Genomic DNA, 27878 nt, shown 5'->3' on the forward strand with positions numbered 1-27878 from the left:
ATCTTCATCGAGTCTGAGAGTATGACCTCTCAGATGAGTGTATGTAGTTGTCAAACGCAAGTAGGTGTATCATGGAACAAAAATCGAAATGGCTATTGTGGTGGATCAAGTAAATGGGGGGCCCCAAGCGCATGTGAAATTTTAGGCCCCCACTTCAGTAAAAAAATTTCTATTATCGTTTTTTACCATGCTTTTCAGTATATGGTTTTTCATTAGGAATTTACAAAACCATATTTTTTTTTATATATTTACTATGTTTACTTGAAACACTAAATTGGTATTAAAAAATAGGTATTAATTTCGTTTATTTTTGGCGGTCCGGTGATCATTGGTCACAAAAGTCACTAAAATCTCTATAACGGAACATCTGGCAGCCGAAAAGTCCATCATACTAACGATAACTATCATACTAACGAAAACTCAAGTGTCAAATATTCCGCATTCGCGGTTTTCATAACAAAGATTGACTTTGTGACCACTGCAATGTGACTAATAATCCAATTACCATTTTTGGCTTACGAACGTATTGTGGACAATGATAATAATTTTTTAGTTGTAAACATAGAATCGCTCTCAGCCTCCAAAAATGTTGCTACAAAAATTCTGCGTGGCAGAGTTTGTTCATTGTTTGCTAAACTTCGTCTCTCTCTTTCTTGTCTCTCTCCTGACTTTCCGTCTCTCTCTTCGATGGCTCGCTTTTAAACGATACTTTTGTTAACAATGACCATTCTATGCATTCTATTTCTATGGTTGTAAATTTTAGTAGCAAAGGCCCATTTCGGGACCCCTAAAATTCGGGGAGCCCAAGCGCACGCTTATTTTCAATACTTATATTTTGAATACTTTTATTTTGAACAATGTATACTGGCCGCTTAATATAAATACTGACAAAAAATAGACTCAAATACTTACCAGTGAAATACAAGCCGATGAAGAATGGTATTTGATTTTATATAAAATTGCAAAAAAAAATAGAAACGTCATCCGGGTATAGCTCAATATTAACGTATTATGGCCAACTGTCATACGATTGACGTGCCTCAAACTGTCAGACTTTTCAAATCCAACATAAATTTAGTCTGTTATCAGCAATTTCTTCCGAAATGAAAGCATGGAAAAACTCAGCGAGCATCATAATACTTTTAAAGAACTCCATTGCTGAGACTCAGCTTCCCAATTATAAAATCCTCCTGCAAAAACGAAGTAAGGATGCCAAATTTCTACCTAATGCGATGGTTTTTCCTGGAGGTGCCACATCAGAGTGTGACTCTCATCAATATTGGACAGACCACTTCAAATCTTTCGGTCTGAACAGTAGCAATTTTGCCACTTTGCACAATCCGAACTTTGGACTCACTCAAATATTCAAAGACGGACCCGACGTCATACACCGGTAATTCAATAAAAAATTGCATACATATATCATATCACCTTGCCGAAATACTCTATCAAATAAATCATACACGGCCGTTTTCCTTTCAAATAGATTTCCATTTCGAACGATTTCCCACATATACCTAACCGCAGTAGTCTCTTCACATTAATCCGAACTACATGACATGATCGCTTTAAATTTATTTTTTTCTTATAGACACGTATCTCTAAGGATAACGGCAATTAGGGAAACGTTCGAAGAACTTGGTATATTAATTTGTAGAAATAGGAAACAGTTGCAAAGCGGTAACAAACTTTTTGCACCTTATATAACACCGTCTAATATACGACACTGGCAAGAGAAGGTCTAATCTTACTGTCAAATTCACACTTCTTAAAATTCAAAACATTCTCAAAAATCAAACTATTATTTCAGGTACATCATGACCCACAAAATTTCCTAACACTTTGTAAAGAACTAGACTGCTATCCGGATATATGGTCACTTTACTTATGGAGCAATTGGCTGACGCCTATTAAGATGACAACGCACAGATTTGACACAGTTTTCTTCGTAGTGGCATTCGAAGATAAACCGCAAATATACATTGAAGAAAAGGAAGTCGCCGACGTGTCCGTTAGTATCAATAAAACACAACAACCATTAAAGAAAGATGTATATTTAATATCTGCATCATTCAGTTGACCACCGCCGAAGATGTGCTGATTGCAAACGAGAAGAAAGAAGTAGAAATGATATTCCCGCAATGGTATGAGCTGTTGAGATTTAGACATCAACCTGATATCGAAAGACTTGTTCGGCATGCCGCTCAAAGAAGTCCACTCGGTTGTCATTTAATGTTTCCGATACGACAAAAGATAAAAGACGGCATACTAGGAGTACTTCCTGGTAAATTTTATATTGTGAAATCCTTGCAGTACTTGAATTAATACGTTAATGCATTCATGTTTTGATTTAAGGTGATGAATTGTACCCAACCGATCCAGATTTGCTTACAGCAACGAAATTGTGTGACAGAGAGAAAACTTTTGAAGAGTTGCGTTCGTCGGCGACTAGCATGCATCGGATTGAGGCTAATGAAAATGAAGAAAAAATCATAAGAATCGAAAATTATACTCTTCCGAATTTCCAACTGTCGCCTATAGATGGAAATATACCGAAAATACTCGTCAATAGTCATTTATAAAAAGAATTACTATACTAGGCGCTTAATATATCATTTATCTGCTATTATTATGATGAGTACTACTTATAAAAGCTCAGTTACTAATTGCCTTTTCGATCATTAAATTAAATAAGTTGACAGGAATTTATTAAAACGGTCTCTATCTGTTGGTCAGTATGTTTGTGGTGTGTAATTTATATAAAAGGATCAGCAAAGAGTCAGTATTTAAATCAAATAGTCAGTCATTCAAAAAACACTCACACGAACATTTGATGTTGTATCTTTAAGATAATTGGAAAAAATAAATCAAATAATTGTACGATTTAAACATTTCCGTAAAAATGCATGAAATATTGTAAGAAAAGGGATTCAAGCTTAAAATATCTAATTATATGACAATATTAAAAAAAACATGGACGGAAATACCAAAATTAGTCTTGATCAAGTAAAACAGTGGTGTTTGGACGATACTGAGATACCAGAATCGGAAAACTCTGAATATGTGGTGACCACTTTAATGAATACTTACTGATCTTTTTTTTTAATTTAGTTACTGACAGTTTTTGTTGTAATTAGTAACCTGACAAAAAATTTGTTGCCTAGTAGCTAAATAGATGCTTAATATTATACTCCAACTGCTTAAAATATTCATTGTGCCATTTAATGGTGAAATACCAAAGTATTTATGTTTAACACTCGCCTTATTGTGCTGGACACCAAACGTCCAAAACAGTTAAAAATGTGTTTTAATTTAAAATAATGCAAAATCTGCGATGGTGATTATTGTAATTAACTATAAAAATCATTTTATCGTGTATTAAACGTCAAATAATATAAATGAAAAAATAATGGCTGAAGCCGTCAATCCAAAGGCGGATAACATTCTCTCACTGAATTACCCCTATATAAAAATTGTAGCTAATCCAAACAAGCCCTAGATAACTACCGCCGAGGATTTAGAGTTTTGTAAAGGTGTGTTTAGACTCTCTAATATATCTTGCAACAATATGAAATAAACAAAAGAAGTCTATTAATGAATGTATTTTTCCAAAACTAATTCCATCTTCTTCATTGTTGTTAAAATGTAATGCTCACAATCTAAATGCCAATCCACAATCTAAAATACCCAGTAGTTAAGGGATTTCCATCGGGAAATTCTGCTATGGTTGTAAATACAGAAATTCCGGTGTAAACCAGTCTTTATAAACATTGACACTAATTACACGACCCATGTTCATTGCATTTTTTTTTCAATGCTACCTGGAAAGGCTTAGCAGGTAGTATTCTTGTTTGCTTTGAACATGCTCAAAATACAACGCCTATTTTTCAGACCCATGGACTTGTTGGCAAAACGCCGATCGACGTTGGTCAGCATTTAAAGGGTTTAATGTTTTTATTTTGTATGTAACATAATTCGAATCATAGAGGTTTTGAAGAGGAGTACATAAAAATAAAATAAAGACCCTGCATTCAGTATGGTTCGGTGATTACTAGTCAAATGTGAACCGGTCACAGGACAACCGGTCGCTCTAGATGGGTCACACGTGATCACCCGTCACACCCTAAAATCGGTCAACCAGTTTTCTCGTGTCCGATTTTAGGGTGTGACCGGTTGTCCTGTGACTGGTTCACATATGAGTAGTAGTCCATTTACTATTCAGTATATTTGGAGAAATAACATAAAATATAAGTCCTGGTCACTCGCTATCCATCACAGAGCGCGGCATGTAACACATTTTTCTATGAAGAATTCCAACATAGAAGTAAAAAAAAAAAAATTGTAGTGTTATACAATATATAAAAAATGTATCATCTTTAAGATTTTTATTTATTTTCTTCTGAAATTGTTCATACAAAATAATTTTAAGCGTTTACAATTTTTTATCTTAATAAAATGTTTATCAACAATTGTTTTGCTATTATTGAAAAACGGAAAAGACAAAAACAACTTACGTCACGCACCTTGTAATAAACAAGAGACGCGTCAGTTTCAGCAATTCACTAATGTATAAAAAATTTGAAGGACTACGCATTATTATCAATAGTGACCAAAAAAATCTCCTAATATACATAATATGTAATAAATAAATTTTAACCTATACATTTTTAAACTGACTGTCTTCTATTACATACACATATCACACTTTGCCTACGTATTGTGTTAACTTGTATATATATATATATAATAATTCCCTTTTATTTTGCACAACAAAATCAACAACTTTACCCACACAGCAAATGATCTCTCGGCGCATATTTAAAATTGAGAAATTTACCTCTTCACATTGTCCGTTGCGTTTGTAAGAACCTAAAGCCGAAACAGTCTACGTTTACTCTAATTTTACATTCTGAAAATCAGATCTTTCATTGTAGATTATTGCTTAATTTTAATTACTATTAGCGTTAATGTAAATTACACATTATACATACATACCCTACGCACGATTACTTTTAAAAACAACTTCGAGCTATTCGTGTATGTATGTGTACATATAACATGACATGTCAAAATGTATAATATAATACATATTTTAAAATTTCAACTCCTCCACGTCACTTATGTATATAATATATATATATATAAAGAAAAAATGCATGAAGCATTTCTTCACGAGAGTGTAAAATTCCCATATCTATCGGATGCCCACATCTTAAGATCCTAATAAAAAAAAAGCATTAAGCCTATTCATTATATATATCACAATATTAAAAAGCTATAGTTATGGCATGACTACTGTGGCCGGTGTATAAAATTCTTTAACGTAAACAATTCATGCTTTAATCCGACACAAATTGACATAGCACTGCAAAAAAGATCCAACACACATTTCAATTGACTAAACTTCACAAAGTTTTTATACAATGTAAAAGGAAAAAAAGATTCGTGGAGTATTTTCAAAATGTTATTACACGTGTGTGGGTTGGATCCTTTTTGCAAAACTACCTATACATATAAACATGTGTACAATGTGAATCATAGCTGCTGCAGCTACGGTGATTTGCAAAATTGGAACAAAAATATACGTATCTCTATATTAAAAAAAAATAAATAAATACACATAAATTGTAAAGCTTCAAAAAATCTTTTCGACAGTTAGTTAAAATTAATTAATAAAAAATAAATAAACAAAAAACGACTGAATACCAATCACAACCCAGTGTAGCAAATAATTTACACAACCTGTTTCCGAATTTGTACATTTGTGCAAAGCAACTTAATACGTACGTATACGTACGTACATATAAAATTAAAATACAATAAAATAAAATCTCAAAAACATTAAAATTCGCTACATAACACTTAAACCCTAGCGTGTAACGAAACAAACACACATAAAAACAACACGTCGATAAATATACATGAGAATCATGAGGTATGTATATTGAGGCAATGAGGATTATACAATTTCCTAATATATGTATATTTACGTAACAATAAAATTGTGCAATAATAATAGACAAATAAACGATAACATATTTCTATAACACGCTCGCTATAAAACTACTGAGGGAATCACTTTGGCAGTCAAATGATTTGGCCACTTACACATAACATCAGCGAAAATCATTCTAATTGACTGTGTGAACTGAAAATCACGATCACGATCAAAACTGACACGTCGCGGACAGGCACATAAGTAAAATAATAAAGTGAAAACGACAAACAAACGCGTGCCTATATGTACGTCGGCGTTCGAATGTTACAAGTATGTGAATTTAAAGCTTATATTTGGATATAGAAGCGAGCGAGAATGTTTCAAGTCAGAAATGGAGACTTTAAATGCGATAGCCTCGAGATTAATTAGACTTAATGTTAAAATAGAGAGTCGATTAGTCATGGTTACTATGTATTTAGGAATTTCACTATAATTAAAGGTCTACTCATACTGTTCGGTACATTCATATGCACGTGGCGTACACGCAACAGCGATAGCCGACACAATCTATTCATACCATACAGCAGTACACGTCACCGGAACTGTGGAAATGCTCACGCACGACACGACATCATAGTAGCAAGCTATTTTATTTTATTTTATATTTTTAATTTATACGAGGAAGGCCTAACGGGTAACCCCGATGCGCCTTCCTGGCTAGAAACATTGTAGACGTGATATAAATATTATTAGTATTATACAAAGTACATAAATACATATCAATTAATATCCACAGAGACATCTGTGGTCAAATTTGTAAACTTTCAACTATATTTTGAGATATAGAGTAAAACTCTATATTTTGCGAGAAAATGGGTGAGGTTGCCAATTTGTTGGAACCGTTTCAATGAAAATCAGATAAATTGGCAAACTCTGATGGGAAACGACCGACCTGGAGTCACAAATCCAAGGTCTGGACAGCAGAAACCAGTGGGATTTGAACCCGTGACCACTCTGTTCAACGCATTATATACTAACCACTAGTCTACTCTGCTGGTTAAAGTGCTGGCAAGTGCACGCGTACTAACGAAAGTGCGCATGCGCATATCAATATTTTCGGAAAGGTCATTTTGCGACCATATCGATACAACGCAAGCAATATTGCGCCATATCGTCGCGCTCTCTGATGTATATGTGAGCCGATTTTGCCTCGCACTCGGCTAAAACTTGTCTGAACCGCGAGATGCTGGATAATATGAATAGAAACTGTCGTATACGTGAGCTGTTGTGCTTTGCTGGGGCTGTGAACTGCTGTATAGTATAAATTCTAGTGGCCCTTACGGCATTAACACTGAATCGATTAAGACACGAAAAATGAACTCAGGAGAACATCCCAGGCTGGAAGGTCGTATGGGACAAGCACACGTGTATGCGTGAGGTACCGAGGAAACCATCTACCCCCACTCCTAATCTTAAAGCTTGTAAACAATCAAGTCATTTTATCATTTTTCGAGTCTTCATCAACTCAGGTAAGGTGAACCCAATAAATTCATACTATACAGCAGTACAAATCAACGAAATGCATCAAGCAAAGCCGGTTTTCTTTGGCCACTGTGGAGATCGTCATAGTAGCGAGTGCACGCGTACTAACGAGATTGCGCATGCGCATGAGAATACTTTCTAAAACGTCATATTGCGACAATATTGATACGACGCAAGCAATATTGCGCTATATCGTCGCGCTTTCTGTAATGAACATATACCTACATATGTGAAACTTGAAACTTGGAACTTGTCCGAAAGTGCGCTGCTGTATAGTATAAATAGAAGTAGTCTTTTCTGTGCACTGCTGTGCTGTGCCGTTGCCTCGCATTGCTGAATAGTATGAATAGACCTTAATTGGGTAAACCGCAATTTTTTTTTAAAACAATAATATCTATGTATTACTTAACATACAATATTTGTATATAATAAATTAATGAGGTTCATAATTGTATCACGAATGTTGATCTTTTCATAATTAGCAAAAATTACTGCGAGTTATGATTATTAAACAGACTTTTAGCTAAATTGACATTTTGAATTACAAATTTTTCACACAACGTAAACAAAAACAGGTACAAAATTTTAAAATTAATGACTGGAGTATAAAAAATAAATAACAATAAATAAGTACATGTTATAAAAAAAATAAATAAAAGGAATGCTTATCACATTACAGTTTTTGGAATTTAAATTGGAATGAAAACCTTTTTTAAGTCACAAAAATATTTTCTTTTTTAATTATAATTTGACTGTTTTTTTTTTCTTTCTTTCTTTCTAATGAAGTGGCTTATTAGTGGTCTTTGGTTGGTTTTTTTAATTGTATAAATTAGTCATTATTATGTATGTATTTACATAAAAATATTTAAATATATCTAAGACAGGTCTCAAAATAGTTACAAGTTGTCTAAAATTCAGAATTTTTGATTGTTCATTGGAATAATGCAATAAAATGCTCAATCAAAACAATCTCGCCACCGTTTGCCGCATGTAATCTTTGAGCGGCCTGTAATAGTGGTAGTGAAGAGAGACCATCTCGGGCCACTGCCGGAACTTCTTCAGCAGCGGCCAGTCGGACTCCAAAACTAGCACCGTCAGAAATAACAGAGAGAAACAAACGAAGAGAAACGACGGCACGAACGCTTTGAATATGTTGAACTTCTTCGGCTGGCCGCTGTTCGCCGCCGCGTCGTTCTGCGACGCTTGAAACGTGGTGAGAGCTCGTTTACTCGGCGTGTGGTTGTTGCTGGAGTGTCTGGAAGACTCCTCGGGGCCCCTGTTGGCCGCCTCCATGCCGAAGTTCGTCAGCTGCGACTCGGACGACGAGTGCTCGAACGAGTCCCGGAAGTAGTAATCGTTGAAGTGGTGCGTCCCCTCTCCGGAAGTGCCTGAAAAAGACGTGGAAATGAACCGAGGGGACACTCGCAGCGTGCGACAGATAAGTGCAGAGGTCCGGTCAGACAACGACGGCTACCTTGGTGGAACATTTTAGAACGTTGCTCCTCAGTAACGGGTGACAATATATGATCTGGACAAAAAGAATTTCCCTCACCGGCATTATTGGATCCTATGGCCGTGCTCATCATAGCACACCCGTTGCACGTGTCTAACGATTCACCCAACGGTGCCGAGTGAGTAGAACGTGGCAAACTGCTGTAAGCACCACCTGCAACGACCCGCACAAAGCGCACAAATTAGTTTCGGCAATTGCGACGCCGCGAACTCATAAGTTTTCCTAGGATCAATTACTAAAATCACTATTCATTGGAGTCGAAGGTGTCGCCGGCACGCTCGATGCTTTGCGCCTGGGTCCGCCTCCCTCGCCGTTGGCCGTGCCGTTGCCCCGAGACTCGCTCGATCCTTGCAGTATCTCTCTTTCTGTGCGGCCGACGTAGCGAAATTTACTGCCCCATGAAAAAAATCCACCTCCCGATATCACAGATGCGTCGGCGCTTGAAGCCAAGCTGTAAATAATACATTTTTATTTTAATACACAACGCTTTTTTTTTAAAAGTCAATATTATCCTACTAGTATAGTGTAGGAAGCGGAGGGTATCAAGGTGGGCGGCGAGACAATCACCAATATAAGATATGCTAGTCACTGAAAATTTAGCAGACCTGCAAAGATCTCTAGACCGTGTACATCAAGAAAGCAATCGAAGAGGTCTGCGCATAAATCTAAAGAAGACAAAATTTATGATAGCAGATAGAATGCAAACAGACACCGGTGATCTAACATTGGATGGAGAGGTCTTAGAAAGCGTCAAAAGATTCAAATACCTGGGTACCTGGCTAAATGAAGAATGGACCCAGATGAAGATCTAGGAAGATCCCCATCGAGATGGCGAGAGGTGCATTTATTAAAATAAAGGTGGCGCTTACAAACAAGCAACTCAATCTTCGTACGCGTTTGAGATTCGCGAAGAGCTACGTCAGGACAGTGTTACTACATGGATGTGAAACGTGGACTCTGAAGACCAGGATGATCAGCCGCATCGAAGCTTTTGAGATGTGGGCGTACAGGCGTATGCTGAATATCCCGTGGACCAAAAAAGTATCAAATAAAGCTGTCCTCGTCATAATAGAGAGAGGCAGGGAACTTGTTTCTGTTATCAAGCGGAGAAAGGTGGAGTACCTCGGACACATGATACGGTGTCCAAAATACGAATTTCTCCGTTTGATAACCATCGGGAAAATAGAAGGTAAAAAATTGATTTGCGGGAAAAAATTGTCTTGGCTTCGAAACATGCGCATGTGGACCGATATGAGCTCCGAAGAGCTGTTGGTTGGGCTTTTGCCCAACCACCGTTCGATCCTGTGGGTTGACCTCGATTGAAAAGAATTTATTCCGAGTATATCTGTATAGCTGCTGGTCAGACTTGGATATTTGTGACTCCAGGTCGATCACTTCCTATCAGAGTTAGGCAATTTTTCTCATTTCATTGTTGAAACGGTTCCTCGATTAAATTGGCTAAAAACCTTCCTACCTAATATGTCAACACTATTTGAGTATGATTAATGTACAAGTTAAAATTCATAGATGTCTCGTTAATTTCGAATTTCCAATGTCTAGTAATTCAGCGACTTGCTACATTGTTTGTAATTGGCCAGGAAGGCGAATTGGGGTTTACCTGTTGGGCCTTCCTGGTATGTATATATATGTACATACATATATGTATATAATTATTTGACTTAAAAATTCTGTATTTTGTCGCATCCATTTAAAATTTTCATTAAAAATTGAAATTTGTAATGACGATTTTGGCGCCCCCAGATTTTGAAGCCTGCGACCGTTGCTCCCTTCGCACCACTCTTTGTATACGATTAAGTAATTGTAGGTCACACATTACGCAGAGACTCCAAAATCGCACTTTTCCTTGAACCCTTGCAGTTCTTTCACCTTTCATTCTCACATTTACTTGTTTTTCCTTAGTAGTCTTTAGATAAACAGAATACCGGGACAACTGACTCATGGACTGGGACACAGGGACACAGATCTATAAACCGGGACATGTTCCGGTCCACCAGGACGTATGGCAGCCCTATACTAGTGTTCTGCCCGTTGATTTCAACGGGTGACTTCGGAAACGAGTTGATACACGAATTAAAATAAAGTTATATGTATGTTATATATATAAATATAGTGTAAGGTAATGTATAAGCGCATCGCGTCCGTTTTTATATATATTATATTATACTAACGTAAAAAATAGCATTTGCTCAATTGCACATCGCCACACGTGTCGACACGCTGCTCCGCTAGGGCATTTGAAACCAACTGTATGCTTCTTCTGAAAATAAAAAAAAAACACTTTTCTTAACACATCACGATGATTTTAAAATCAATATTTTACTGAGTAGTGAAATAGACGAACATTAACGGAATAAATATAGGACATAATGAAACCACACTAATAAGAAATTCAATTTTCAATACAACTATTGGAGTGAATATATTCGAATTTAGAATTTAAATAGTTTTGCTAGTATAATAAAGAGACGTGTGAAATTAGAATGGAGTGCATTTGGACGAATGAATGCGTTTTTTAAATCAAAAATGCTACTTTGCTTGACGAAAAATATCTTCGATCAATGTGTTTTGCCAGTGATGACGTATGGATGTGAAACTTGGACATTGAACGCCAAGTTGCTGCACAAAGTCCAATGCACTCAAAGAAGTATGGAACGTTGTATGCTTGGCATAATGAGGAAAAACAGGGAACGGAATACTTGGGTGAGAAATATGACAAGGGTAGTGGATATAGTGGATAGAGTGAAGAAATTGAAATGGCAATGGGCAGGCCACGTGGCCAGAAGAATGGACGAAACGTGGACAAAAAAGTGCTAGAATGGTACCCGAGAGAATGCAAAAGGGTAAAAGGAAGACCGCAGGGAAGATGGATGGACGAAATTAGGAAAATGTGTGGGGTGAGATCGATGAGAGTTGCGCAAAACAGGGACGAATGGAAGCGTATTGGAGAGACCTTCATCCAGCAGTGGATGAATGGCTGATAATGATGATGATGATGATGATATCAAGTATAGGCCTGTATTTAAAGAGTCATTGATTATTCGGGACACTGATTTTTACGAAAATTAATTACACTGAGCAACAAAAATAGAAGACTAATCAACCGTTACTAAGTTTGATTAGTCTTCTATTTTTAAACGTTACTCGTTTATGATATGAGCGTTTAAAATACTACTTTACAGATTTTTACAGATTTTATCTTAAAATCTAGTATTGCTGTGCCAAAAAAGTGAGTGTTGGAATTAATGTCAGATGTTTTTTCTATTGATTGTGATTTTTAATTGTCTTAAAATACTAGTAATTAATTATCCAACAGTTCAATGATGTGTCTTTTAAGATAGTCGAAAAGCGAGAAAACGGAAATCAAATTGCTGTGTGATTTGAACATTCCTGTAAAAAGAATACGTGAAATATTGTTAGTAAAGGGCTTTAAGCTACAAAATAAGCAAATATCTAATTATTCGACAGTATTAAAAATATGAGGCTTGTAAAAAAAACATGTATAGAAATAACATAGATAACGGAATCGGAGAATTTAGCATACATACGTCGTCTCACATAATGTGAAATATTGTTTTTTTACTAACCGTTTTAATGTTTTTTATGGACCATTTAATGTTTTTTTACTAACCGTTTAATGTTTTTACGCACTGTTTAATGTTTTTTTACTAACCGTTTAATGTTTTTACTAACCACTATTATGAATACTTACTGATTTTTTTATTCATGCTACAAAATAAGCAAATATCTAATTATTTGATAGTATTAAAAAAAAAAGTGTATGGAAATTTGTATAATAGAAAATGATCAGTAGATCAGTAGCTCTTGAAATAGATATAAGACGCATTGTGAACATAATTTGGTAATAATAAAAAGCATTTAAAAAATCACAATCAGGAAATAACACAATTAGTATTCGTCAAGTAGTACAGTGGTGTTTGAATCATACCGAGATACTGGAATCGGAGAATTTAGCAAATGTGGTCTCTCACAATATGAAATATTGTTATTTATTTATTTAACGTTTTTTTGACCATTATGGCATTACAGGAAGAACCTAATGCGCCATAATTCTCTGTGGTATTGATTTTTTAAAATAAAATAAAATAAAATAAAATAATGGCCTACATAATAAAATAATAAAATAAAATAAGAGGGAGAAAACAAAAAATAAATAGATACAACAAAAAGCAAAAGCTAAAAAAATTAAGATACAAAAAAATTTAAAAAAAAAAATAATACAGCTTATAACACAATCATAAAAAACTTTATAGTAATTAAAATTTAAAATAAGAAAAAATACAAATAAGGAAATGTCTTGCACCTGCAGCATTTTCTGATAAGAGCACGCTACAAATACAAAACATCCCTGCCAGGCCCAAATGGAAGAGAGTAGATTAAGATTCCAATCATACATCACATTAAAACTAAGAAAGTAATGATGAGCGCAGGTTACCAGATAAATATGTTAAAATAATATCCGATAATCTACGCTCACCGAGGTGGAAAATATCGCATTCAGGGACGGCAGCAACGAACTTCATTGAGAAGTCGAATAACTCATGGTATAGGAGCCATAAGAAAAAGGACTGTGCGAGCAGGAGGTACAACCATCAAATGATGATATCTACCACGCACATAATTATTAGGTAGATAAAGTCCCAACTGTTCCAGCAACAACGGGCATGACGTATTACCACACAGTAGCTGGAGAACGAAACTAATTAACGAGAAGTTTCTCCAAAGTTCAAGGGAATTATACCCAAGCATGCCCAAAAGGATAGGAGTAGGATAGAGATATGGGTTTATAGATACCCATTTACTAACTGTTTAATGTTTTTTACGGACCGTTTTGTTTTTTACTGACCGATTAATGTTTTTACTGACTGTTTAATGTTATTACTGACCACGTTTACGAATACTTACTGAATTTTATTTATTTACTGACCCTTTTTATATATAGTTGCTAACCAAAAAGTTTGTTCACTTAAAAAAAATAGCCCGAGTTGAATGGCCAAAACGTAGAAAGATGTATGATTATAAAAACAATCGAATAATAAATAAATAAATAACAAAATAATACAGAAAATCTTATACATGAAAAGCATGGCAGATATAATTGAGAGATTCGAAAAGTTCGTAGTAATGAGTGCGATATGTTGCTAGATGAGTAAAAGGTAAAAAGTACCATAATAATATTTACGATGAAAAAGCAAATCTAAAGGCCTGAAAAGAACGTCACAAAACTGTTAATAAGAAAATGAAAAATATTTATCAAATATAACATAATCACCTCCGGATAATTAAGATGAACAATAAACATTTTCCCTTCGTAATTTATTTTATGTACTTCAGACCACCTAAAATGATGATTTTTCCTACTACCTTGAAAGGTTATTATACCACTATGATTTATCCCCAGGTACAGTTGATTTCCTCGATGGTCCTAAAAACCACACAAGCATACATTAAAATTTGAAAACAATACGAAACGAATCGCTCGAAATCAACGAAGCAAAAACCTTAACAGGATGTGGATCAACACCGTACGTGTCTAATTGACAAGATATTCTAAGGAATGTAATTTCAGCATCGGCAGGCTGTTGGCCACCCACACCGCCTTCATCTACGGGAAGTGCATGCACTTCTTGCATCCGCGCTTCGATCACTTCAGTTTGTCTCAAAAGTAAACGCATTTCAGAAATATAATTGCCAACGTGCACGGCCGGATCGTAATCACCCAAATCACCTATGAAAAACATCACATTATAACACTGATTACACTTATCAAATCAAACGTGTATAAATGGATACCTTGAACGACGAGAGCCCCTAACATTGCAGCCTCGTTAGGAGTACAATAAAGTCTCCCGTGAAGTAAATCTCTTTTCAATTGCAAATACACTTGATAACGTGTGACTTCTTCCTTTAGTAATAACGGATTAGGCGGATAAAATTTTACACGGAAACTAAAAAGTATTGAGCTTGAATCTGAAATAAAATTAAAAGGTGTAGAAATAATAGACTATCGAATAAATCGATCTGAGAATGTCATGCTTACCTTTGACTTGTTTGATAATGGATTTCGCCATATGAAGCCAGTGCTGTAATTCAATAATATATATATACATATAAGTGAAATTTAATATAATTTAAAATAATAATGGTATATTATATTATATTACCCTTTGATTCATTCCATCTACGAATCTAAGTCCAAAATAATCCGTCTCGACCAAATTCAACTGTTGGCAAACATAATCAAGGAGGTATTTTCCTTTTTGGCTAGGCTGGAATATAAAAATTCATATGGATAAGTTTGAAGAATCTAATCAATGAAATATCAAATTTCAGTGTACATTTGTATAAGCAGACAAATTTGCAATAATTGTGAAGCACCATTGAAAGTAAGAGCAACAACTGTTGTTAGAACGAGTGTAATATCAAAAGTTTGCATTGCTATTTAAACAAGCATGTTAACTCATCGCTGATGATTTGTCTTCAATTTATAGAATCTCATAATAGTATAGTTTGACTGTAACTTAGCGACTGTGAATAAATAATGTATTATTATACTCACGTGAAATTCACATTCTAGAATGTCAGTGTCTTCCAAAAGTCTAACCGTGCATTTATACACTATATTGCTATCTGCCCTGCTTCTAAACATGTTTGCGCAATGTTGAAGACCTCGACTGTGAACGCTCGGTGTTTTGTTTGCAGGTGATGACTCGAGGCTTTCTTCGTAAAAAGAGACGGTGCGATTATAATTTTGATAAACAAAAGTAGGTTTTCAGCTGAAAAAAGTATGTGGCCATGTTGTAATCCGCGAAAAGACCTGACAGATTGAACGATTGGTCTGCGGAGGAGGGCGGGCGGGTGAGAGGTGGGGGGATGGGGGCGCGAGGGGCGGAGGCTCGAATGGGGCCCGAAAGTGCGGGCGGCGGAGGCCTAGTTCTTTGCGGCCGGTTCGGCGCCCGCTGACAGCCGCGGCCTTCACAACACTTTTTAAACACCCCTAGCACCATTCTTTCCTACCATTAATAATATTGACCATTTCGGTTATTTTTTACCATATCGTACTAATATAGAATAACATAGATGAGGTATTGCAAACAAATTTGCCCAGATAAAGCGGACCAAACAACTGGGAGGTGTGGGGGAATGAATGAAAAAAAAGGAAAGAAGTATGGAGGATGAACGAATGAGACGACTGGCATGTTAATGCACGTGTTTATTATATGACAGCTGAAGACAGAGTGAGTAGTAGCTCTCCGAACCCAGCCGAGTTGGTTCCCACTCGCAGGAAGGCAACCAAACTCGACCATGTCGTATAAGCGAGCCGCCACAGATGCTTCGAAAATGAAAAAGCTTAGAAGCTAGCTAGCCACTAAAAGATTGCACTCTTTTTCTTTGGTTGCACTCTTTTAAATGGAGACAAATTTCGAGCGTCAAGCCCCATCTATGCTATTCTATATCTATGCTCATTTGCACTAGAAAGAGCTATTTATGTAGAAATGTTTGACTGATCCTCCTGTTTTTTTGTCATAATAATCGAAGCTTATTATATATTGTCAATTATTTTTTTACAATTATTGACGATATTTGACGTTAGTCGAGTCGCAATGGCGCCGTCCACACACACGATATCAACTAACGATATTTCCATATCCAATTCCCATATTGCAATCTGTGCTTGCTATTTAGGAACTGGATATGGAAAATATTGCAAATATCGTGTGAGTGCACGGCGCCAATGAATATATTACCTTGATGAAACGTGTAGGTGATGTGAATTCTACTTCCACATATACGTATTTTGTAGTAAACGGATTATTGCGCAAATTATGATTGCGCGCACAACAATCTTGCCACAAAAATCACGAATACGGAATATCAGACACTCGAGTTCTCTTTAGGATAATATTGTGTACGGATAGCTTTCGATTGATAGACTTTAGGTGCCAGATGTAACGTGATCGAGATTTTAGTAACGTGTGCGAGATCAATTTTTACGGAAAGGTACTGGAACGCCGTTCCACCGCGTAAAAGCCCTGATAATATGTATAATATAGGTAATTGGATTATTATAGTCACATTACGATCGCCCAAAAGACAATTTTTGCCATGAAAATCGCGAATACGGAATATTTCGCACTCGAGTTCTCATTAGTATGATAGTTATCGTTAGTATCATGGACTTTTTAACTGCCAGATGTTCCGTTATAGAGATTTTAGTATTTTTTGGACGAACGCTTTGTGACCAATAATCACCGAACCATAATATATGTTAACTAAGAATTTCTTTCCAAGAATAATTTCAATTATTAACTGAAGATCTATACATTGAATGCCGACGCTTACAACTGTGACGTTGAAGCTATCTTTAATTTCAACAATTTATAAATCAGTAGTTTATGTTGAGAAAGTTGATATTTAAACGCCCAACTGAAGATCGATTACAATTGTGCATTGTTTTATAAAATCAAAATTAAAAAAAACAAATTTTAAATTTCTTCTTCTTAATGCCTTGTCCGCATCCGGACGTTGGCGACCACCTCGTCGATTATTTGCAGATGTGTCATTAGTGGTTAATGTTAATGTTTTGATATTATCAACGCTCAATTGTGAATGAGCGCGTACTGAAAGTGAAAGTTCGAAGAAAGTGAGGGGGTTAGATAAGATGTGGCAGACATGCGTGAGCGCTTTCAGTGAACGCCACCAGCTCGATATTCTAAATCTGTCAGTCGTCTTGACGATGAGGATAAGACGCCCTCGCGACATATCAACTCTCGACTTGGTTGTGGTGACAGTGTTGGGAGTCGTCGGCGGGGTCTACATCTGGAGGCCGATCTTCGACAAACGGAGCGCCGAGCAGCCAAAGGAAGCCGAAGCCCTACCGAAATCCACAGACTCTGCGGCCACAGGTTCGTCGCTTGCATAACCTCATAACCTCACCGCAGTGCGATCAATCAAACTTGTGCTAAAACTTCAATGCATTTCACTTTTCAGCAAATACAACAGCATGACAGATAAGTTCGGCCAATTGAAAACTTCCTCCCCGGGAAGGGGATCTCTCAAGGCCGTGGCAGGCGTCCTTCTAGGAGTCATTTTGTATCGGACTTATATTCTACCGCTTTGGAATAAACAAGACCTCCAGCAGCAGGAAGCTTATGCTGATTTTTTATACCAACAGGAAACCAAACCTAAAGATTCAGATACATTTTTCGAATGATTCAAGTTATTGTCAAAGACTTTATAATTAGATGTTATTTATTTTCTAAATAAATTTGTTATAAATATTAATTTGTTTATTTATTTTTTGCACAGTGCATGCGTCAGTGAGCTGGTCACAAAGCTTACCTTCAAATTTACCTGAAGGTCATGTAAAATATTTCATAATCATAATGCGATTTTTCTTGCATTTGTGCAATCACACAAGCATTTTCCATACCAAACAAAAAAATCATCAGTCAAGCTTTCGATTGTTCTCATTGTTTACAATTGTAATTTCGTTTAAGCGTATCTTTTCACCCATGTGGTCCCCCAAACCATGATTCATACTTGCCTTAGCTGAGTCACAATTCAAAGGAAATCCTTTCATTGTGGTTTTTTCCATATGGATCTGCAGTTGTTTAATTAAATTGATGTGTATTTCTGAAAGTGATAGATTAAAAGGAATCAAGGAGAGGTAATAAATCAAAGAATTAAGAGTTTGATGACCAATGGCTACTCGTTTATTACTATTAAATTACACTTCCCTTGTGATTATAAAAATATCATCTCGGTATGTATACAAAATTACATAAAATAAACTTAGATCATTATCATAGAATGAAGTAGAAAAATATAGTAAGGAATGAGTAGAGCCTTTTTCCTGCGGAACACTTTCCGATGAGAAAAGCGTTTTATAAGCAAATTGAAAAGTTGTGCGGCGGTCAAAGGATCTAGCTACTTTTTCGCCTTGGTTGCCTTTTCGGCGGCTTTGGTCACCTTGCCGGCTGAGGGATCCTTGAAGTTGACCGACTTGATGACTCCGACGGCGACCGTCTGCCTCATGTCACGCACGGCGAAACGTCCCAGAGGAGGGAACTCCTGGAAAGACTCGACGCACATGGGCTTGGACGGCACCAAGTTGACGATGGCGGCATCTCCAGACTTGATCGACTTGGGATTGTCTTCTGTGGATTTACCAGTACGACGGTCGACCTTCTGTTGGATCTCGGCGAACTTGCACGCAATGTGAGCGGTGTGGCAATCGAGCACGGGCGTGTATCCGTTGGCGATCTGTCCGGGGTGGTTGAGGACGATGACTTGGGCGGTGAAGTCGGCGGCTCCCTTTGGCGGGTTGACTTTGGTGTCTCCGGCGACGAATCCTCTCCTCAACTCCTTGACGGACACGTTCTTGACGTTGAAACCGACGTTGTCTCCGGGGACGGCCTCTTGCAAGGCTTCGTGGTGCATCTCGACGGACTTTACTTCAGTGGTGAGATTAGCCGGGGCGAAGACGACGACGGTGCCGGGCTTGAGGATTCCAGTCTCGACACGACCGACCGGTACCGTTCCGATACCGCCGATTTTGTACACGTCTTGGAGGGGGAGACGGAGGGCTTTGTCTGTGGGACGAGACGGGGGCACGATGGCGTCGAGGGCTTCGATCAAGCACTTGCCTTCAGCCTTTCCTTCCTTGCGCTCGACGTTCCATCCCTTGAACCAAGGCATCTTGGCGGAGGGCTCGAGCATGTTGTCTCCGTGCCATCCGGAGATGGGAACGAAGGCTACGGCAGCGGGATTGTACCCGATCTTCTTGATGTAAGAGGACACTTCCTTCTTGATCTCCTCGAAACGAGACTCGCTGTAGTGAGGCTCGGTGGAGTCCATCTTGTTGACTCCCACAATGAGCTGCTTAACTCCGAGGGTGAAGGCGAGGAGTGCGTGCTCGCGAGTCTGGCCGTTCTTGGAGATACCGGCTTCGAACTCTCCGGTTCCGGCGGCGACGATCAGCACTGCGCAATCGGCCTGCGAGGTGCCAGTGATCATGTTTTTGATGAAATCTCTGTGTCCGGGGGCGTCGATGATGGTCACGTAGTACCTGGTGGTTTCGAACTTCCACAGGGCGATGTCGATGGTGATACCGCGCTCACGCTCGGCCTTCAGCTTGTCGAGGACCCACGCGTACTTGAACGAGCCTTTGCCCATCTCCTGCGCCTCCTTCTCGAACTTTTCGATGGTTCTCTTGTCGATGCCGCCGCATTTGTAGATCAAGTGACCGGTGGTGGTGGACTTGCCGGAATCTACGTGTCCGATGACGACGATGTTGATATGGAACTTTTCCTTACCCATGGCTGCGAGACCTGAAACAGACGACACGTCAAATCGATCCTTCACCTTCACACGGGTTATCGACCCGTCCCCGCGTACTCTCCATACGCGTAATTGGACAATGCGAAAATGGCGGCCGAAAATTTCGCCGATAAGAACAAATCAACGTCGCGTCGATATATAAATATACATATGGGTGTAATGTAATAAAAGGATGCAATATGGCGGCGCACGTGTCGACCGTGGCCATCTTATGCGCTACTTCCGGTGATTCGCCGGCACCACGTGTCGGGGCGCCGCCACGTGCCGATGATGCACGAAGCCGAGCTCGTGCGAGACGCGATTCGGAGCCTTACGTAGAGGGCCGGAAGGGTTAAAATGGCAGGTGCGGACAAAGGAAGCGGCGGGCGACTCCCTTGCGGCGGTGGCTTTCGCCGGCCGCCACGTGCTCGGCTCGACTCCGGTTTGCGAATGCGAATTCCTAGCTGCTGAAAGGGGCGCGGCAGGTGCAACGCGACACGAAAGGGTGAACAAAAGATGGGGTGTGGCGGGGTGGGGTGGGGTGGTTACCTGTGCGGCGACAAGAGGAGAAGCGGCGCGGACGTGCGAAGTCTGGTGCGACCCCCAGAGGAATGGCCGAGTCTCGGCGAACGACGTGTCGTCACGACGGCGCCGACACCGGAAGCTGCCGCTGCGCGCCCTGGCGGACGACTCGCCACACACCGCCACCGCACTTGTTTCTTTACCTTTCCGATGGCGATTTCGCTTTTTGATTCGGCTCGATTGTGCACTGTTTCACTCCTCACGACGATCCTCAATTTTACAACGATTGATCCAATCGCCCGGTGTGTTTCAAGCGAGTGAAAGTTCCATATATAATTAAACGTTTCGGAATATTTTACAGTACACGGTTTGAATCAAATCAAATATCAACCGGGAAATGAAAAAGTAAACGAAATTCGATATGTTTTAATTTAAAACTATAGATTTACATTCCTCTTTGTACAATTACATAAACGTATTTTAGGGCGAAAACACACTGAGCGGTACGTGGTACGTGTTTTTTTACTTACTAGTTACTTTTAAGGCGAGACCCCAATATGCGACTGCGACGCGACACGGAAAATTGTATGAGATAGAACGCACTACGCGTCACGCGACACCGCGCGACAAAGATAATTTTTGTATCAACTTTTCCGTGTCGTGTTGCATAGTGCGGTGTGGTCTTTAAACATGCGAAAAAATGCAGCATCTCTGTATAAATGGCATTAATATAAATATTAATATATATTGACCTATTTATATTAACCTTTCCACCGCGTACGACTACTATATATGTCCTAGCGAACATGCCCTCAACGCGTGAGACACGCATAGATGTCTTGGAAGTTCCAACCTATTTAAGAGCCGTCTATTGTGTTTAAATTTTATAACTTGGTTGAAAATATTACTAAATGTATACTTTACCAAATTCAATAGATGGCAGTAGTCGAAAAAAATTCAATATAGGCTAAAATAATTTATAAAATATTACAACCTATATTTATAATCGAAAACGCGATAACAAAATCCGCAAAAAAGCAGCCGCGTACAGGGCATGTTCGCTAAATTTGGTGACGCGGGCAAAGGGTTAAAGTAATATTGTTCACCTAGTTCGGTGATTATTCCGCAAAAAGCAATCTGGCGCACCTGACTAAAATCTCGATCACGGAAAATCTGGCACCCAAAAACTCCATCAATCGAAAGGAACTCACGTGAAATATTGTACTAACGAGAACTATAGTGCCAGATGTTCCGTGATTGAGATTTTAGTGACTTACGCGGGGATTGCTTTTTGTGGAATAATCAGTTTACCCTAGCCTATATACATATAAGACCACTTTACAGCTCAATGAAGTCAACAAATAAAGCCTTCTACACGGGGTCACCCCCCCCCCCCCTCCCCCAATAAATACAGTCTGAGAGACCGTTTCCAGCAATATAGCACTAGTGTTCTAGCACCGCACATTATTGTTCTATTAAAAATTCCGCAATTTACTTTCTAGTACAAATATATGTACATACATAACAAATAAATAAAAATTTAGAAAGAAAAAAGAAGAATGCCCATATACATGGTACACATTCCCAAAAATTACCCCCTGGGGTGTTTTCGGTGATATTTTATCCTTGTATTTATCCTTGCTTGACCATGATGGATAACGGTGGATCCCATATTTGATGAAATGTTGGAATAACTTGTCGGTTGCATATATACATACGACCTCCCAAATATATGTATATGTACATTCTGCACGTGCAAGTACACCCGAATTCGATTTGAGGAACACTCACAGCGGGAAGCCAAGGATATGTGACGTCCCATACCACCCAGTGTGTTTTCGGCCTTACTTACCGAATTAGTGACCAACCATTGCAAAAATCTTAATTAACGTTGGGCCAACTTCGTGATAAATACGTTTTACATAGAAAATGCGTGCGTGGGAGCAGTACAATTGCATGTTTAAGATTAGAATGCACACCACCTACACGTTTTTTTTTTTTTGCTACGAACCAGGCGTAAATCCTTGTATTGAGATTGAAATGTTTCTCAGAATAATAGCGATCCATTGTTCTGCGAAAATCGCGAAATTTGAAAATCTTTATTTTGTGACCGAAATCCATTATTCATTAAACTAACCACTATATGAAATGTGATAATCATTTTTGTATTCGATTAAAGTATTTTTAAGTGTTTTTCCAGTAACAAGCGAGGACATTATTCGTATTGAAATATTTAAATTACGCCAAAAATAAATCAAATATGAATCAGCTTGTTTTTTCAAACGATAGAGCGTGTTGAATTGTACCGAGTTGTTATTACGATGAAACAGCCAATTTTCGACATAAAGCTTTCTGCCACTGAGCCGTCGAAATATTATATAAGAAATCAATAACTTTAGAACCGAATGTGAGCAATAATTGTACAAATCTTATACTTGATCCTTACGTTTGGGCCAACTTCATGATCAATACTTTTTACATTACATTACAAGTTTGGGATCAGAATGCGCATCACCTACGCGTTTTTTTGCCGCGAAAACACAGAGAAGCACGTGGCACGTGTTTTTTTTAAAGGCATGTGTTCATGTGTAAAGTATCGATCATACATTTTCAATTGGTACACAATCATGAAATTATATAATATGTAGTAAATATGTGGCGTAATAATGACATGTTTATGATTGTTATAGGTTTCTATGAGTACTTGTTATATGGGTAGACATGTTGTCACCGCTATTTAAAATATTTATTGACTGACTATCAATTATGACCAAATATCAATTATGAAATCATCAAATTTCATTAAGTAAGGTAATACTATTCACGAAAAGGTAACTAAAGGCTAGATCTACAAAATCGTGTAATTTAAAGCACATTTTTACTTCAAAATATAGAGGAGAAATGTTAGAATCGTAATAACCTCTATGAGTCTCAGTAATATTACAAAGTTTTTATTATTTTTAAGCTTTAAAATCAAAATTTCCCGTAACTTTACGCTGGCCAACAACTGTAATGTTTTCTCTAAATGCGAAAATTAAAGTTTATCCTTGTTACATCATACATGCAGGTATTGTGCAATCATCCTCTCTGTTTATAATGTAAGAATCGTAACGAGCTACAATCATGTCTTTTGAAGAAATTAATCTCTTTTCTACCACATATTGAATTTTAGAAAGTGAACTTATAGGCATCTAGTTGTATTTTTTTCAAAATTGTTATAAGCAGGGCCTTTTTTTGAAAAAAAAATGTGCCGGAACTCAATTCTTGTCAAGTTTTTATTAGAAAAAAATATTTTCAAATTCTATTATTTTATTTTATTTTTATTTTATTTATTACAATCAATGTACACTCGTCATTACAGATCGCTCCAATGCGACGAGTATACGATAACGGTCAGAATACAACAATACATAGAATATAATAATTAATGAAGTACAGAAATAATAATCACAGAGACATCTATGGATTATTTTAGATTTTGTGCACAATTATTATTACAATTTTTGTACACATAATAAACACGAAATTATAGAGATGTCTACAGATTTCAGATTACTGTGCATAATTTCTACAAATTATACACACAGATTTGTGACAATAGGAAATGATCTATTACCAATTTTCAGGAACCTTTTCAACAATGATCAGATAAAATTGGCAAACTCTGATAGAGAAACGATCGATTTGGAGTCACAAAACCCCCAAATCTAACCAGCAGTTTGACGAATCGAACCATTGTTCTCAGTGGTGCTAAATATATACGCTACCATTAAGAATATTCGTTTGAAGCATAAAAAAATGGTAAACGGACTACTAGTCATATGTGAACTAGTCACAGGACAACCGGTCGCTCTAGATCGGTCACACGTGATCACCCGTCACACTAAAACTGGTCACGAGAAAACTGGTCACACCCTAAAATCGGTCACAAGAAAACTGGTTGACCGGTTTTAGGGTGTGACCAGTTTTAGTGTGACGGGTGATCACGTGTGACCGATCTAGAGCGACCGGTTGTCCTGTGACCGGTTCACATTTGACTAGTAATCACCGAACCAAAAAAATGCCGAGAAAAAAGGTCCCGGAACGCCGTTCCACCGCATTACATGGGAAAAAAGCCCCGTATATATGTGGGTATGTATACGTCTTTTTATTTTCACCATAAAATTACGTGTATATAAAAACCAGAAAAAATATAATATAAGTATTGATTTTTCTCGTTGTTTTCAGTTGTATAATATCAAGGGTTGATTTCATCATAAATGCGTATATGGTGCAATATCTACGTACTACATACTATTATTACCTAGCTATCAGAGATAATGTCAAGTAAACAGATACGCAATAAATTATGCATTAGATTGAAAAGTATAAACATGTTTTTATTCTCAAATTCGTAAACCGCACTGCAGAGCGTACTAGTCATACAGTTAACTGTCACTTGGAAACACGTGCTGTGTCAACTGTCATGAACGTCACACAAAAACCAAACATTCTTATTACTGGTATACAATATTGTTATGTAAAATATAGCAACAATTTGTAAACAAGACCGTTTTCTATTGATTTTGTATTCAATATGACAGTCAAGTATTATATATAAACGTAAATTTTAGATTTATAATGTTATTGTTTTGTAGGTACTCCTGGTGTAGGAAAATCGACATTATGTAAAAAGCTAGCGAAAAAGACGGGTCTCGTCTGGCAAGACATTTCCAAAATTGCCAAAGACCAAAATTGCATTCAGGAATATGACGAAGTGTATGAAACTTCCGTCCTCGATGAAGATAAAGTATGAGTTAATATTAGGTTTGTTATTTTCATTCTTGATTTTGTCTTCGAAACTAATAAACAATTTGATTTCAGCTACTCGATTTTCTGGAAGATGAGATATCTCCAGGTGGGAATATCGTCGATTACCATGGATGTGATTTCTTTCCTGAGAGATGGTTCGACGTTGTTTTTGTATTGAGAGCGGATAACACAAATTTATATGACAGATTAATTGCAAGGTATGTTTATATATATAAATATATATATATATATATATATATATATATATATATATATATATATATATATATATAAATAGTTATAATTATATGTGCAATGTATTATTATAATTTGGTTTATGTTTCTATTTCGAATGCTTTGCAGAGGCTATGAAGGAAAAAAATTGGAAGATAATATCCAATGCGAAATATTCCAAACTATACTAGAAGAAGCACAATCCTCATATAATTCTGAAATTGTACATGAATTACAAAACAATAGTGAGCAGGAATTACATCAAAATATTAAACAAATTGTAAAATGGATAACGAAATGGAAGAAAGATAAAATTCAAAAAAGCGAATAAACTACAATGACACTAGTTTATTCCAGATATGCCATATATTTTTTAATAATATTCATATTTTGAATATATAAAGGGCACTGGAAACATGTTGAGGATGATTTGTCTAGTATCGAATGAATTAACTATGATAGTTAGTGCTATTTCATTTCCGTGAACTCACAAAATATTTCATTAAATTATTGCGTTGATATTCACTATGATTTCGGCGTTTAAAAGAAATTTAAACGTTCTAAATTATTTTCATATTAGAAGAATGAGTTGATATAAAACTATTTATTATACATACATATATAGCATTATGTTAACTGAATATGTTCTAATATTTGGAAATAGAATTTCTAAAAACTCACAAAATTTCATATTTATTTCGATTTTAATTTTACCTAAGCAATAAATAGAACCGAACTTTGGTTTTTGCAACGTCAATTGAAAAACGATCCCAAAATATTGATGAAACATAGACTTATATAGTATTTCTTTGGATTTTACTTGAAGGCAATATGCAATATTGCTTAAATATCAGCTTTTATTATTGAAGTTGACAAAAACCAGAGCTGTGGATTCAGAACATTTCAAACAGAGTCAGAGTCGTAAAAATCAACCGACTCTGATTCCTTTTTATTTTTTAATTAATAGTATTACAGTATGCATCAACTAGAGTCTTTAAGTTTATTAAATAAATCAACTAATAAATGGAAATTTAATAATTTCTTTATAAATCATGAATTTAAATTACATTATAAATAAAATCGTTGAATTTCACATATATGTAGGTGTATTAATGTGTTCTGGGCAAAACCGATGTTTCCTCTGTCTCATGCTTTTTTTTAATCTCATTGATTTGTTTGTTTATGAAATTCATAATGTATTAATTTTTATTTATACCTATTTCATTACCAATAATTCAATAGATTGGGCTACATGTCAATTTTTAGTGATTTAGATCCAGTGATTCTGACTCCAACTTGAAAAATCGTTCAATTTGGAGTCTGAGTCGGATTCGAATTATAAAATAAAGCCAAAGTCGGAGTCGTTAAATTTTGATCTGACTTTGAAATTTGGGTTTTCATCAGCGCAAATCTGTTCAGTTTATTTCTTTTACATCACATTTATTTATATTTATGAATATTCCTTAACAACGTTTTGAGAATGGATATTTAATTATCATAGATAAGGGATAGAAAAATAATACATTTTTCATTTAGTAGTTAACAAGATTACCATTGCAAGCACAAGTACAATTTAGCAATGACGTTGTGCCAGAAGTACTTTGCAAACCCTGACAAACTTTTGATCTATTCCTATTTTTTTAGTCTATTTCTAGACGAGATTTCTTCCATTCGCATATAATTTTTACGAAATGTCAATAGTTGAAGTATTGTAATTGTATTGAAATGATTAGTAATCAGAATCGGTCGCTGATCACGTTTCATGGCGTTCCATCACGATCATGGCTTTTAAAAAAACTTGTGCGTGTGTGTGGGTATAATAATAATTTTACTTTACTTATGTTTTTTTTATTACAGACGATAATGGAAGAGAAATATAATGTGATTCCTATCATTCATTTAAATTAGAATTTTATTTAGTTTTAACATATTCGAAATCAGTGATCCAAAATTAGTATAAAAAGTTAACTTAGCACA

The 27878-nt window shown here is 36.7% G+C and overlaps 5 protein-coding genes across 8 annotated transcripts; 3 read left to right on the top strand and 2 right to left on the bottom strand.

Moving 5' to 3' along the window:
* The first annotated feature begins 1006 nt into the window (after window positions 1-1006).
* On the top strand, window positions 1007-3704 carry LOC143911332 (acyl-coenzyme A diphosphatase NUDT19-like). The gene is made up of 5 exons (XM_077430221.1): window positions 1007-1393; window positions 1592-1739; window positions 1811-2011; window positions 2077-2284; window positions 2356-3704. Exons 1-5 carry the CDS (start codon window positions 1104-1106, stop codon window positions 2580-2582), a joined length of 1074 nt encoding a protein of 357 aa, XP_077286347.1. The 5' UTR covers window positions 1007-1103; the 3' UTR covers window positions 2583-3704.
* Window positions 3705-6613: 2909 nt separating this feature from the next.
* Frmd5 (FERM domain containing) lies at window positions 6614-16031 on the bottom strand. 4 transcript variants are annotated; one of them, XM_077432856.1, is made up of 10 exons: window positions 15592-16031; window positions 15197-15301; window positions 15073-15115; window positions 14826-15002; window positions 14534-14760; window positions 14305-14457; window positions 11183-11271; window positions 9239-9444; window positions 9033-9146; window positions 6614-8868 (listed from the first exon to the last, which is right to left on the bottom strand). In XM_077432856.1, the coding sequence occupies exons 1-10, from the start codon at window positions 15679-15681 to the stop codon at window positions 8441-8443; spliced, it is 1632 nt and encodes a 543-aa protein (XP_077288982.1). In that variant the 5' UTR covers window positions 15682-16031; the 3' UTR covers window positions 6614-8440. The 4 variants fall into 4 exon arrangements, with proteins under 4 accessions (XP_077288982.1, XP_077288968.1, XP_077288975.1 ...); XM_077432842.1 differs by having other exon boundaries at window positions 8955-9146; XM_077432849.1 differs by having other exon boundaries at window positions 9230-9444.
* Window positions 16032-17594: 1563 nt separating this feature from the next.
* Window positions 17595-18315, top strand: LOC143920323 (uncharacterized). The gene is made up of 2 exons (XM_077443162.1): window positions 17595-17938; window positions 18024-18315. The coding sequence occupies exons 1-2, from the start codon at window positions 17695-17697 to the stop codon at window positions 18038-18040; spliced, it is 261 nt and encodes an 86-aa protein (XP_077299288.1). The 5' UTR covers window positions 17595-17694; the 3' UTR covers window positions 18041-18315.
* Window positions 18316-18725: 410 nt separating this feature from the next.
* On the bottom strand, window positions 18726-21522 carry LOC143920330 (elongation factor 1-alpha). Its single transcript, XM_077443175.1, has 2 exons — window positions 20904-21522; window positions 18726-20365 (listed from the first exon to the last, which is right to left on the bottom strand). The coding sequence occupies exon 2, from the start codon at window positions 20352-20354 to the stop codon at window positions 18963-18965; it is 1392 nt and encodes a 463-aa protein (XP_077299301.1). The 5' UTR covers window positions 20355-20365; window positions 20904-21522; the 3' UTR covers window positions 18726-18962.
* A 3306-nt stretch (window positions 21523-24828) lies between these two features.
* Window positions 24829-27801, top strand: Ak6 (adenylate kinase isoenzyme 6). Its single transcript, XM_077443186.1, has 5 exons — window positions 24829-25007; window positions 25104-25378; window positions 25514-25665; window positions 25740-25885; window positions 26031-27801. Exons 2-5 carry the CDS (start codon window positions 25342-25344, stop codon window positions 26230-26232), a joined length of 537 nt encoding a protein of 178 aa, XP_077299312.1. The 5' UTR covers window positions 24829-25007; window positions 25104-25341; the 3' UTR covers window positions 26233-27801.
* Window positions 27802-27878: the final 77 nt, after the last annotated feature.

The sequence above is a fragment of the Arctopsyche grandis genome, chromosome 1, assembly GCF_051622035.1.
Source record: "Arctopsyche grandis isolate Sample6627 chromosome 1, ASM5162203v2, whole genome shotgun sequence".
NCBI lineage: Eukaryota > Metazoa > Arthropoda > Insecta > Trichoptera > Hydropsychidae > Arctopsyche > Arctopsyche grandis.